The following is a 14882-nucleotide window of genomic DNA, read 5'->3' on the forward strand; positions in this document are numbered from 1 at the left end:
TAATTAATTACCGTTGAGCTTAAAGGTCCTATTAATAAACTGTTAATGAATGTGTATTTATGAAGACGATTTGTGAGCCTGGTAAACTTATGATATGTACAATAGTCTTTCGTTCTACACGGTGCATTTCAAGGTCCTGTACCCATCCGTCGGTAAACTGTACCTGGGCTTGTTGCAGTGACCTGAAGTTACTAAAGTTCATGAGTGTATGCACTCACTCCAAGAAGCGTATAATTATAAATCTGAGCGTGGTGAAAGTTGGGCAGCACGCTGACGTCTTTTGTCCACTCTTTCACTCCTTTGATTTTTTCCTCGTATCTTTTCTTTGTCTTTTCGTCGAGTCTGTCTTTGTACGGACCGGCATTATTCTCCTTTTGTTTTGTACATTCCTTTTTTGTGCGGCAAAGAAAAAAAAAGAAGGTATTGGAACCGGAGAATGAACGTTTTGCGGTGCTGCAAATGTTTGCATTTGATGCGGTACTTGGATTGTTTTGCCACGAGTTCCCGGCATGCAATGCGCGAAAATCACGTGATTGCTAAAGAAGGGGGAGGGTGCAGCCAGCCTCCTCGGCTGTAATTGGTCCAGCCCAGAGTCGATCATGACCAATTGGCCAATCCAACACCTTTCATTATATATACCCTTCCTAAAAAAAACAAAAAAAAAACAACATCGGCCCATAAAAACAAAAAATCGCCAGCTATGCAAGGAATGGAAAGATAATGGTATTTTATTATTTGTCACAATGGCAATAAATGTGCCATGTCTATTGATGTGAAGTCACTAGAAGGGAGGGAATGATTTAGCTTTGTGATACATTATATGCATTAAAGTGCTGCATTTATTCCATGTGCCATTTACATCTCACGTCTTCCTGAAGACAGATAAACTCATATGGAATATTGACAGTGAATGATGCAGCAATAACAATTTGTGCTATGAGTGATAATGTGGAGAGATGATATTCAGAAACTCTTTCAAAATAACTCATTATGTATTCTGCTAAATTTAGAGCTTGTCAAAAAAAAAAAGGATTTCAGCAAAAAATAGACTTTAAAAAAGCACTTGTACAAACAAAGTATAGGCCTCTGGTGAAAAGACATCATTCAGCAGAGAACAATTTGCAAGTCGGGTTTAAGGCTGCACCTATTCAAATGCAAATACTAGTTGAAAACAACCAGCTCTGCAGCTCTTCAGTCCAGAAACTAGGATTTCTGTCAGTTTAAACCACCCAGTTCCATTCATGATTAAATAATTATGAATCATATGTTTTCCTTTCTGTGTTGAATTAACAATAAAGTGCCTGAGCAGCAATTAGTCAGTAGCTCCACCCAAGCTAACTGCTGAATATAAATGAACAGCAGGCCACTCCATTCTTTGCAGCTCTGGCCATGGCAAAACATTTTTCCTTCCATGGTTCGAGTAGCCTTGGAGCCATTCCCATTCAGTAGAGGCACATTGAAAAGGACTTGGCTGGCATTTAAATTCAGGTCTGACTTTGCTTTCTCAAGTAAAATACAATACAGGACACAAGGCAATGTAGCAGATGAAGAATATAGTGGACTTATTTGCATCTAATCTGGGCTCATTTTGGCATTTATGGCAGTTGTGGAACTGGTAAATATGTGTCTTGAGCCAGATTTGATATGAGCTACAGCAGGCGCAAGTGTTGACATCTGGCTTTGGTAAGGTGGATGTGGCGTGGGTGTGGTCCTTGGCCAGCTGCAGAGGAGGCGTGACGCAGTGAGCTCCCGGGGCGGCGCAGGGGCGGGGTGAACAGGTGTGCTGGGATCTGACAGTGATTGTGTCTCTTTATGTGTTGGCAGTGACAGACGGAGACGGACGTGACAGCAGAGAAAGAGAGCGCGGAGTATATGTGTCCACTACAACCCCGAGCTTAATAAAAAGTTCTGCACTGTCAAAAGTCGCTCCGGCTGGTATTTCTTGGGTCCACCGTTACAGTGGACCTTTGGCTGAGCTGCAGCGGCGAGACTCACCTTGAGTCAACATGATCGGTCAAGATATCTGTCTGGTGGTAAAGACATAAGAGACCTATCGAGGCAAAATCGTGGAGTTATACAGATTCTTGGATTGAGACAGGATATAATAGATGCTGACGTAGTGACGTTTGAGAAGGTTTAAAAGTGTGATAAATGCAGATAAAAATAGACAGTACAACTTCCACTCCACTTCTTCTTTGTGACGATATACACTCACAGGACACTTTATTAGGTACACCTGGCTTGTACTGGGTTGGCTCCTTTTTGCCTTCAGAATGGCTTAATTCTAGAAATGGAATTCATAGATTGCATAGGTAGAAACATAGAAACATTCCTCAGAGATTTGGGACCATTTGACAGAGTATCACACAGTTGCTGCCGATTTATTAGTGGCTCATCCACTTTGCATTTTTCATTATGACAAATATCCACATGACTGACATGATACCTAAGGTGTTTTGCATTCACTGATCTAAATACAGGTGACAAAGGGAAAACTAAGATATCTTTACTTTGCGTTCCTTTGATAACGAGCTCCCAGTCTCTTGATCCAATATTCTTCCACACAGTATTCCTTTTTTTGTTCTTTTGTTGGTGGTGGTACGAAGCACTACTCACTGATTTTAAGTTGGGTTGACATCTGGTGAAAGGCAAATCTGGAGCTCTATCAGCAGTGAAGAAATGTTTGATTGTACACTAAGACAGGTGAATTTTATCTACATATATTTGGACAGACATGCTATTTTTCTGATATATTTACCAAAACATATTCATGTTGCAAATTCATGTTGATAAATCACAGAGAGGCGAAACTAAAAACAGACTGCAACTTAAGACAAAAGCAACATTTTTCAAATTTACATACATTTGGAAACTTCATAGGTTTGACACTGCAGCTTTATTATTATGATAAGAATAAAATGCCTTATTGGAAAAAAAACGCATAAATAACTTTTTTCAATAACTAACCTTTTCACATATTACGTAATATACTTCCTTATAAGCTTGCACTTGTAGCTGTTGCTCTCTTGGTGTGACGTATACCGGGTTGCGTGTTCTCAATTAATCATCAGTAAATCATTCGAATGATTTACACATGGGCACACCGCCTGATCTGGAAACAAATCCAGCATGCACTGTTCGGATTGGGTAGCTAAAGACTCCTTTTCTCCTGGATGTCTCACTTCTGTAGTGTTTTTTAACTACTCCTCCGGTTATCTGGCAGCCAGCCATTTCTCCCAGTTGGACGCTATTACAGTAGGTAGGCGCTTGAGTGTCCTGCAGGCGCAGAGAGGAGTTGCGTTTCACGCTTTCGCTTCATGGCTCAGCGGTCTGCTCACCTTGTCCCGATCGCGCTGCTGGTGTTTGGACTTGCCGGAATCCTCCTCCTTACTATTTCCACCGAGAATGTTCAGGAGGAACCTGAGCTCAGGGTAAGGTCGGATCGGTGCGCTTCAGTGTGTTGTGCGAAGGGTGTGAAACAGGTGGTACATTAAAAAAAAAAAAAATTAAAAAATTAAAAAAATAAAATTAAAAAAAAAATTAAATGTGGGACCAGGGAATTCGACGACATTAGCCTTGATACCTGGATGTAACAGCCAGTGACTACTCTTGTTTATTATCCGGATTAAGCTCTGTTTTATGTTTAATTATGGCCCCATATTTTGAATTTACATTTTATATTATGCTTAATTTTTCTAGCCCAATAGGGCCGTGTCAGTAGCAACTGGCTTGCTGCAGAGCCATTCAACACCAAATTCTGTTACTGCTGATCCCTCATTTTTGTGTCACCAGCTTAATATCCCATGGTTCCCTTTTATAATGTAGCTCCCCTTCCACCCAGCAATAACGTGGGAATCCAGTCTGAGAAAGCAAGCACAAAGGTTTTCTTCTACTTTTTTTCCGAGGAGACAAATGCAACAGTGTGTTGAAAGGACTGAACAGACAATTAGAGCGTCTCGTGTTTTGTTTGCCATGTGTTGGGATTCCTCACAGCCGAGTGCACAGCAGTAATGAAGAATTATTATTAGGGGTGATTAGGAACATGTCTGTACATTGTTGCCGTTCACCTGCAGCACTGATATGAGACGCGTGTGGTCCCTTCCCTTTGCATTGTCGGTCACATGGGTTCCCGGGTGGGCAGATTTCAGCACACTCTCCAGATTCCTTTATTTTCAGAAGGCATTGAAGCTGTAATGATTTGATATTTGTTGATCCACAGCAGCACAACGCAGACCTGCAACTGAGCTCAGAATTGAAATCTGTCTGGCTGCATAAACTTTTCCTTTAAATGTCTATACTACAAAGCATTTTACAAACAGCTGTGAGCATATACTGTAGCATAAAGCATGATCCTAAAATTATGATGAAGCACAGCTGAATCTGTGTTAATGTTACAAGTTCAGGATAACTTGTAGCACCCACACTGTAAAAAAAAAAAAAAAAAAATTCCAAATATAATTTGACTCCATTGTTTTGGCTTCTTAGAATTACAAATTATAGGCATTTTTTTTTCCAGAATTTCATACTTAAGCCTCTTATTACTCCGTTTCCAAAAAGCTGGGATGCTGTTTGCTTGTCTTCAAATCACTCTAACCATATATTGAAATGTCATACCACGTATGCAGTTGTGAAACATTTATGCGTCGCAAAGATCATTTCATTAAAGTAACCCGTGATGGGTCTTGGTCTTGTGACATGCAGGCATATAAGATGATGTCTGAAGTTCTGTTTCTGCAGATACTAATTGTTTGGCTTGCACAAACAAGTAGAGTAAAAACAATTGTAACACAGCAGTTTATATGGCAGGCAGCACAACTGGAGTGTATGAAGTGCATTTAACTAAAAGTAAGGAAAATGATTAAAATGTATTTTAGTTGATGCTTTATGCTATTAAAGTCTTACTCCTCAATTTATGGATTTTACACTCAGGTCATTCCATTTGAAATCTGCAAATTTTTACAACTTTTTCTGTTCATCTCTTATTTTCCCTAAAAATACAAATCCAGAATAAAAACTGGCTGAAAAAAGTATTTAAAAACAAAAAACGTAAGCATTTTATCTCATCTCGTTTTTTGTGTGCAGGCCTGTTGTTGTTGTTGTTGTTTGTTTTTTACTCTTGTTTTTGTGTTGAAGTGTGTAGCTCAAATTGTAGCTCCTGATTCATTTAAAAACCAGTTAAAATTCAGGTTTATCTTTCATAGTATGTGTGACATTAATTTTCAACCATTACCTCAGATTTCAGTGTGAAATAAAACAACCTGAAAGTGGGGCAACAGGATGCCTTTTAAGTTAATATATAAAAGTATTTAAGAGCTGAAGCTAAACTTTTACAGAAATTATTCTGTGTCCAAACTTTGGTTTGTTGTTCGGAGAGGGTCAAGCAGATGGTCCATGTTGATTTTTAGATGAAATGACTCATTTAAAATAATGATTTTCATTAGCCTTGAACTTGTTCATTTTTTTCTCATAGGGCCAAAACTTTGTATTATTTAAGCAGTGTGGATTGATGTAGTATTTGCATTGCACAACTCCATTAAGAGGACTCCACAGACAAACACAAAACTGATTTAAAATAAAATAAAAATGTATTATGGATACTGAGATATTTTATACATGTGCAGGGGGAGAGAGAGGATACTTAAAGGAGCTGCCAGGTAGGAAAACAGATGCAGAAATCAGAGGCAGTTCATGGATGAAGGACATGCAGAGAGTTAGTGTGACCGGGGAGGGTGCTACAGATGGGGTGAGATGGAGGCAGATGTGGCAACCCCCTAAAGGAAGCAGCTAAAAGAAGACGAAAACATGTTAGGACATCAAAGTCCTATTTTATAAAGATCTTATACTGCTGGATTAGTAGTTGAATCACTGTTTTCAAAGCAAACATGTGATCTTGTACAATATAAAATCCATAAGGCTCTTTTGATTGCCAGTTGACCTCATTTCTAGCCAGATGGTGAAGGTCACATCGCCACGATCCTTAAAGTCATTTTTGCTACTCTGCTATATTAACTTGAGGTCTGTTTCAAAGCGGTTGCCACAAAAATCTTTGTAAAGGGTGGAAAAAATGTATTTTCACTGCTTTTTCTCCTGAATTTCCCTTCTCTGTAGTATGGGATTGTCCTGGATGCTGGATCCTCACACACATCTTTATACATATACAAGTGGCCAGCAAATAAGCAAAATGGCACAGCCGTGGTCACCCAGCATAGCAAATGTCATGCTGAGGGTAGGTATCATAAGTAGCACTTCCCACACCAAAAACATTGGTAGAGTTTTGCTTGAAAAACAAAGGGTGCTTACAGCAACAAATATTTGCAGGAAATCGTGCAGACTTGTTTGACACATACGTTCATTTGAAGTTGGTGCAGTTCGTTTAGACAAATGGAAAAGTTATGTATATGCAAAAGTTGTATAGCATATGGACAATAGATGCTCAAAGTTTGAATGGTAATTAAAACATCAATGAAATTGAAGGCATTTTGGGGGGGGGTTCTCTTTCTTTCTTTCTTTCTTTCTTTCGCAATTTTTACACACAAACCTTGGGAGAAGGAGGTCAGGATATTGTTTTGTTTTTTTTGTCCGCAGCTGTTCTTTCCCACACAGCAGGAAATAGTCTGCCTAAGATTCATTCACGGTATTGAGTGATCTAATGAGAAGTAGCCTTTATTGTGCTAACAAAGAAGACTAACCAGTTTCAACATAACTTTATACATTCATTATAAGTGAACTACTCTTAAGTTAAACCTATTAGGTGTAGTTCATCACATTATTTCATAACAATATACATGCAGTTTACCTTTCATCTAATGGAAGAGTACTCTCATTACACCACATAGTAATTTATATACTTGGTTGATAATTGAGAAATAGTGGAAATCTTAATGATGAGTTGGTTGTGGGAAAGTCTGCATGGAGTTTTTTCTGAATGAGTCATTTTTATTGCATCACTGCACTGATGTCAAAGCAAATGTTTGCCTAGCAACAGTCAGGATCGAGTCAGAGTTGAGCTTTGTGGTTTGCCACTCCTGCCCTGTAAAAGGCTTTTATTCCTGTGTTAAACAACTTTTCCCCCCTTGTCATTCATGAGCACGGTGTTTATGCTGACATGTTTCATAATAAAATGATCCTAAGAAAGGATTTGTAGATGGATGTCTTGAGGAGGAAATATGCGTTCTTATTTAAATATAAAGTGTTTTTCCCAAATCATTTTTTTTCTGAGTTAATGCAGATAACTTGCTTTAATATTACTTATTCTGTGACTTTAGATAACGTTAATATTTTAAAATTTCACACACAATTCAGCAGATTTTCATACAGCTGGCTGGGAAGCTGGGATAGTAGTTGGATTCTTTTGTATTGCAGCACCACAAGGATATGGGTCACAATTGCTAACACTGATTTTTGTGAATATTACACCAAGTTGATTATGTTATCAAACAGATTTTGTTTGTTCGACATGTTCATCATTCGCTCAGGTGAAGGAATTGCAAGTTATGCAGGTCAACCGGGAGCAGCAGGGCAAAGCTTAGAAGCATGTCTGGATCACGCAGTGAAGAGCATCCCAAAAGACAAGCACCAGCTCACACCTGTGTACCTGGGAGCCACAGCCGGCATGAGGCTTCTGCAGTAAGTCGTGTCTGTTTTGTTTCCATGTGTTTTAGTTATGCATCACCTTAATTTTGATCCTGTTCCAAGTAAATCTTGTAATAATGCTAAAATGGCAATCCATACTGGCCTTTTTAACCGGCTTACACATTCATTAAACAAGATGAATCTCATGGAGATGAATGTGTTGGGAATATAATTATTTCTGTGCCAAATATAGCAAGTTTAGCAAGTGCAGAAGAAATCAGAGAAAAGTGAAAAAAGCTAAATGTTGTTTAAGAGTTCTCAGAGTAGCTGTTGCACTGTTTGTTGTAATGACTCCACTGGACAAACCTAACCAGCTTCATGATATTGCCACCTACAATGTGTAATTGTTGTCAGTTGTGTTGGCATGCAGTGAATAGCCCTGTTTGACTCCTGGATAATAGACTAAGAGGTCCTGCTTCAGAAAATGAGGTATCCACCAAAAATGGTCTCCCCTAGATTCAGTTTGTCTCTTGCAAATTTCTTACCATCATAACGTGTTTTCTGTAAAAGAGCTGCTTAAATGTAATCCTTCATTTAAGACTGTTTTAGCCAGATTATTTTAGCGGCAACCCTTGTTGCATTGAATGGTCTGAGGATGAAAAAATATAAACACGAGGAATAAGCAGTGATTGCAAATTTCATAGGGCTGAAGTCACATGTTTCAGGATAATTTGGCTGCGTTATGTTATTTTAAAATAAGGAAATTACCTTAAAAGTGTTTGTAGCCACCTGCAAGCACTTAAGCCTCTCCTCCCTCTGCATTTCTTATTGGAAAGACAAACACATCTGAGGGTCTCTCAAAACCTGTAGATCCCCTCAATATCCACACACTGAAGTTCACAGAGAATTGATTGGACAGTGTAAAGTTGTTTTATGTGTTGATCTCTAGTATCCTGAGCAGGATATGTTTTACATTTGTACCAGTTCTATTGTGCCTGGTGGAGGGCATGCAGCAATGGGGTCAAACCAAAGTCTATAAAGTTAAGAGCATTGAGTGGGGATGGTGACGGGGCATTCAGACATGTAGATAAAATTGAAGGTATGAGTGTCGAAAATGCAAAGCATTATCGAGAAGAGTTTAAATGTATTCAAATATTTGGTTTAGTGGCTTAACGTTGCCTGCAGACAGGAATCCATCTTTTTATTTTCAGTTCAGCCAGCAAAACTGCCTGATTGGGTTTAAGCAGCTATCAAGTATGGATTTAAACATCTGGAAGAAGGCCTCCTGTCCTTGTATGTGTACCATAACTCAATCAAATATGCAGCGGAAAACAGCTGGACAGTCACTCAGTCTAACTTGCATGCGTGCGTAAATCATTTGATTCTTGCAAATGTGTTTTAAAAGCTGTTTTGTCACAAATGCATTTCCATACACAAATACACCACCTCATTTTATAGTTTGAGCTGTTTTGTTTGTGGGTTTTACTGACGAGTATCAGCATGAATGTTTACTAAAATGTTTTTCATGTAGCACTGACACTAAACTTTAATGTGACACACAATCTTGACTTCAGCTTATTCTAAACTCTAATAATAATAATAATAATAATAATAATAATAATAATAATAAATAATCATCATCCTTTAATTTAAATTTACTGGGAGATCTAAAGACCTCATAAGGATGACTTATAGCTTGGAAAATATCTGGAAAAGATTTCATATAATTTAAATGTTAGTTTTGACTTTAATCTGTTCTTTAGTTCCTGTCTGCATATTTGTCTCATGCAGAGGTAATGAACAGATTAAAAATAAATAAAAAATCATAATGTTCTATAGTACTTCTAGTAACTTTATTATTTAATTTCTTCTTTGCCTTTTCTGTTATGAAGCAATTAAGTAAATGTAAATCTTTGGTGGGCATTTCTGCTCCCCTGGCCTTATGTTTGACACCCCTGATTTGCAGTTTTAAAACTTGTGCCTGAAGCTTACAGCAGAAGGTTTTTTTTTTTTTTTTTTTTTTTTTTTAATAATGAAGTGTTCATAATTATCATCATGATCATCATTCTTCCTAATGATTTGCTGAAAGTCTTATCACTAAAAATCTTGATTATATTTGTTTTTATTTGTTTTTCCTTGTTCAGTTTATCTAGTCCAGAGCTGTCCACTCAGATTCTGAAGGAAGTGGGACAAAAAATCCAGTCCTACCCTTTCGACTACCGGGGAGCAGCCATACTGAGTGGCAAAGAAGAGGGGGCATATGGATGGGTCACAGTTAACTATCTCTCAGAGAACTTTATTAAGGTATCCAAGTGTGTAAATGTGAAAATCAGTAGGAATCTGCAATACTATTTATGAGGAGACTAGAAGTCAGTTATTGCTGTCACTGTGAAACTTCACCAGCAAATTGATAACATTATGAGAGCGTTTGTATTGCAAGTTTTCTGAAAATGGCTTTATATATTCAGTAAGGCATTAGTTTAATTTGTAAATACTTTTCCAAAACAGAGATGCAAACATTGGATGAAGCCAGGTTTTTGTGACTGTTCCTTTGCAGTATGGCTTTGAGGGGCACTGGTTCAGCCCCAGCAGACCGACAGTGGGAGCTCTCGATCTGGGTGGCGCGTCCACGCAGATAACATTTGCTACTCAGGAAAAAATTGAGAACAAAGACGATCTGATGAAGCTGCGCCTTTATGGTCATGAGTATACTCTGTACACACACAGCTTCCTGTGCTATGGGAAGGACCAGTTCCTCATGACACTGCTGGCTCATATAATGAAGGTAGTGTAACGTGACACTTAAATCACAAGAAAAGCTCAAAAGAAAAATCCTGTCCACAAAATGACTGTTTTTCAGGATTTTACATCAATTACTTTTATACATGAACTAATCAATTTATCCAAAACAAGATTCATCCCAAACCTAACCAGTCACTAGGCCTAACCAAATGTTAGATCTTGCCACAAAAACACAGAATGACTACAGGGAGCAAAGAATAGAGCTGAGATGTTGCTGCTGCCAGAACCAGACTTTCTAAGCAGCACCAGGAATGTTGCAGCGGAGCCAATCAGCAAAATGCTGAGATTTAGAGAATGTCACTTAGTTATTCTTCTAACCACAGTGTAAAAAACAAAAAACAAAAAAAAAAAAAACACTTGGGTAATAATGCGAACACAGACGGCCAAATACATAAATGATGAAGAAGGGGACAGGCCCAGTGATTCTGAAACTCTTTTTCTGAAATCGCCACTTCAGGTTCTCCCTGGCTTCAGTCTAATATGATGCGTAGTATTAGACTTTAGCTTTGTAACACAGAAATGTTCACTCCTATAATAGAATAACGTAAGTGTAGGTATGTGGCTTTAAAACTGGCACATTAAAATGAGTTACTAGGAACTCCATTCAGTAAATGTCAGCTGCAAGTTAAGGTAGAAACATGCAGCTATGTAGAGAGGAACATATCTAACTATACTGATGTATTTTTAAGGTCAACTTCTCCAATAAAATCACCAGTATAATGTATATAAGATCATTGTACTCAATGTTTCCTCTTCCTCAGTCTCAGGGTTACCCTCAGTCTGTCACTCACCCCTGCTATCCTGCAGACCACAGCAGGACGGTGAAGCTCAGCAGTATACTCGACTCTCCATGTACAGTAAAGTACAAACCCAGCTCCTACGACCCTCATGCTTCTGTGACAGTACATGGCAGCGGACACTATGAATACTGTCTGGGTAACGTGTCTGAAGTCTTCTCCTTCAACAGCTGTCCCTTCTCCCAGTGCTCATTTGACAAAGTCTTCCAACCAAATGTCACCGGAGGTTTCATGGTAAGAGAAGCAGAACAAATGCTTTCTTGAACTTAAAGCTCAGCCTGTATGTCAAAGGTGCCGCCACAATCCCAGATTTCTTTTCACAAAACTTTAATGTTTTAAAGCTGCTATACTGTTTCTGAAAGTAACATCATTGCAGACCACACTATACATTCAAGATGCTGTCCATGTCCATGCTGTCATAAGCACAGGTCTGTTTATCAAGGGTAGTTGAATATTAACATTTGCTTTCCTCCTGAACAGTGACACCTTTTCTCAGGTGTAGTTTGGTAATCAAATTACACCTGCCCTACATGCCAAGTCATTCTAACCTCGAACATCACCAGATGTTTTGAGTCTCATCCTCTCTCACATTAAGACGGGCCTCCCCGCTGATCAACCTACAACAATTTGCATATCAAGCAAACATGTCAACGGAGGATGCAGTCATCATAGCTCTCCACAACTAAATCTGGAAAACTCCAGTGTAAGAATGCTGCTGTAGGTTTCGTGAGTAACAGATCCCAGAATATCAGGGTGGGAGATCGCTCTTATCCTGAACACTGGCACATCACAGAGGTGTGTTGTCAAATTTACTGATCATGCCACCATAGCAGGACTAATATCAGAATGGTGAAACCGCCTACATAGAGGTGGTATGTAATCTCAGATTGGTGTTATCGCTCTCACCTGGACTGAAACGCTGCATAAACCAAGGAAACAATAGTGGACTATCTCCAGCAGACCAGCTTCTACCAGTGAGCCGTCAAGTCTTGTTTCAAAACAAAAAAAATTATATTTATATTGGTCCTTTTTTTTTTTTTTTTTTTTTTTTTTTTGCTTCAAACCTAGAGCTGCTAAACAATGTTTTATTATTTTGTGAACAATCATGGTAGAGATGTCTTCTAAAATGATTCCTATGTGACCTCCTCACAAATCTTACACATTTTGAAGGGGTTTTGATCTTTGCAAAGAGACATTGCTGCTGAGTTTTTCAAAGGCATCATTTGTGTTTGGCTTTTGCCTTTTTAGATACCCCATAGTTCTATTCAAGAGAAGGCATGTCGCACTAACGCGATCTTGAGTGGAACGCATTTATATTCTATCCAGGGTGAGCTACCATTTAACTGTACTGGTGGTAAGTGCATATAAATCAAAACATATCTTGAAGTTCCATCCACACAGGATGACCCTGATGGTTGGCCACTAGTATTAATTCCAGGCTCCGGTTGCCTGGGTAACCCTCTATTGCGTTTCCTACTGTGTCAGAGGTCAATCAACTCTGCAGTTGCTTGACGTTGCTGAATATAGTTAACTTTACACGGTTGCCTTTCAACATGGCTAACTTTTATTTGATTGTTGTGCTGTAGCTGTATCACTTTTTACATACAAGCTTTTTTCTTTTCCCTTTTCTGTTTTCAGGCTTTCTCTGCTTTCTTCTATGTTCACTCATTCCTTCAACAAGTCACTGGCATAACTGCTAGCTCTCCTTCGGAACTACAGGATGTGACCAAAAAAGTGTGCAGCATGAGTTTCACCCAAGTAATCACCTTTTCTATTCATGCTTTACTTATCCAGAACATCTGTTTCTGGCAGCATGTGAAAATATTTATTGTATTTTTCCAGATGATGCTTCTCGCTCCAGAGCAAAAGTCCCGTTTGCATTACTACTGTGCTGCCTCTGTGTTTCTCAATACTCTCATGTTGAGAGGATATGGCTTCAATGACACAACATTCCCACACATTTCTTTCCAGAAGAAGGTGATTATTATCTCTTTCCAGTTAAAAACAAAACATGTCAATGCTCCATTGCAAATGGATGGGAGTTGATCCAAATATATTCACATCATTATGTTGCTGACCCTGCAGGTTGCTGACACCATGGTGGGTTGGGCTCTGGGCTACATGCTGAGTTTAAGCAATTTGTTGCCAGCAGAGCAACTGGAGCTGAGAAAGGCCCTGACCCCAGGAGTGTGGGGATCCCTCATCTTTCTTTTTGTCATGCTCCTTGCCGCAGTGCTTTCCTTCTACTTATTTAGAGTTTATAATGGACAGAATAAGAAAAGAGGCAGTGAAAGCACAATTTAGCTAAGAAATGATGTCAGGTTTTTGTTTTGTTTTTTATTTTGCTCTGAACACTGACCCGACAAGGAAGATTTGGAGCAAGATTTAAGTTTTAATTTAAGCATATTCTCTGTTATATAATACCATAGTTTGCTTTTGAATTTTTTTTTACACCAATTGACTTATTTTTAACTAGTGCTAAATGTAAACTGTGGTTTGTTCATTGACTGCAAAAGTTTTAACATGACATATACAAAATGTTTTGACTTTAACATGTTTATACAGTTTGCTGCTTTAACCTATAATTCAGTGGTATGTATAAAATGAGTGAAACCACTGCATTAACTTGCTGTGAATGTAAACTACTTTAAAGCTGACAGTGAGTACTCTGACTTTAGTTTGAAAAACAATGCCAACGTGAAAGTGCCTTAAAAGTGCATCTTTTTTAATGGCCAGCAGGTGGCAACTCGCTCAAAAACACTGGAAGTCTACTGGAAAATGGCCCTCGGCTTCCTTTACTCTGACCTCAGCGAACCCAGTTTTTGATGCAAGTTTCAAGTCATGCTGAATAAAATATTAAATGCATTTTGTGAATATCTGCTGTTATTTGACTCAGAAAGGCATTTGACCACAGATATTATCCAATGACCTACTGTAGGTGGGCAGCAGTTGTCCTTTGCTTCTCTGTCAAATCCACCCTTCACTTGGCACTAGGGCTGAAACCGAAGATGGCAGCACTGCATGTACAAGGATGCCAGCTGCCGTTAAACTCCGAAGAAGAAGAAGAAGCTCTGTCCCAGAATTCATAATGCGGCCCTGCTTAGTTTACAACAATGGTGACAGCTAGTTCATCTTAATATTACTCTTATTATTCTTTCTGGGTCACAAAATAAATGTTTAACAGATTTTCAGGCGAGAATGTAGCTGTATAAACCTCAAATATCTGCTCAGTTTATCAAGACACCACATATTTTCAAAAGCGCTCCAACGTTTTTGGAGACGTCTGTTACCCACCAGCTCGATAGTCAGCCGGGGGCAAGGCTCACTAGAGCCCGTGAGAACACCGGACTCCCAGCAAATAGTTTTCAAACTCACCACAGTCTTTCACTATATATATATACAATATATATAAGTCACTTAGATAACTTAAAAGTGTTATTGTTTGGCTTTTTTTTTTTTTTTGTATTTTATTTGTTCCTGAGTAAATCGGTTTGGCTGAGATTAAAGTTATCGTTTTTACACAGCTGAATAAACATCAAGCAGACAGCTGATTATCAGAAGTGTGAGGTGCTCGAGAATATACTCCGGTGTCCTGTTATGTTTTAGATAGCAAGGAGTTTATTAAACTTCACCGAAACTATCATCTTGTTTTATTTTTAGTTAGCACACACCTTAAACACTTAAAGCTGTAAGCTAATGATAGTTATATAA

General features: G+C 38.6%; 1 protein-coding gene across 1 annotated transcript; it reads left to right on the forward strand.

The window, feature by feature from the left end:
* Positions 1–3043: 3043 nt before the first annotated feature.
* Positions 3044–14045, forward strand: entpd2b (ectonucleoside triphosphate diphosphohydrolase 2b). The gene is made up of 9 exons (XM_026174366.1): positions 3044–3431; positions 6109–6226; positions 7476–7626; positions 9717–9876; positions 10130–10357; positions 11136–11405; positions 12810–12929; positions 13014–13148; positions 13257–14045. Exons 1-9 carry the CDS (start codon positions 3318–3320, stop codon positions 13473–13475), a joined length of 1515 nt encoding a protein of 504 aa, XP_026030151.1. The 5' UTR covers positions 3044–3317; the 3' UTR covers positions 13476–14045.
* The last annotated feature ends 837 nt before the right edge of the window (positions 14046–14882 follow it).

The sequence above is a fragment of the Astatotilapia calliptera genome, chromosome 7 (genome assembly GCF_900246225.1).
Source record: "Astatotilapia calliptera chromosome 7, fAstCal1.2, whole genome shotgun sequence".
NCBI lineage: Eukaryota > Metazoa > Chordata > Actinopteri > Cichliformes > Cichlidae > Astatotilapia > Astatotilapia calliptera.

Bases quoted from the DNA above. Each gene is read 5' to 3' on its own strand.
- entpd2b (XM_026174366.1), top strand. From the start codon at position 3,318: ATGGCTCAGCGGTCTGCTCACCTTGTCCCGATCGCGCTGCTGGTGTTT. The intron at 3,432-6,108 runs GTAAGGTCGGAT...CCTTCTCTGTAG, and splicing joins AGGAGGAACCTGAGCTCAGG to TATGGGATTGTCCTGGATGC. The intron at 10,358-11,135 runs GTAGTGTAACGT...CCTCTTCCTCAG, and splicing joins TGCTGGCTCATATAATGAAG to TCTCAGGGTTACCCTCAGTC.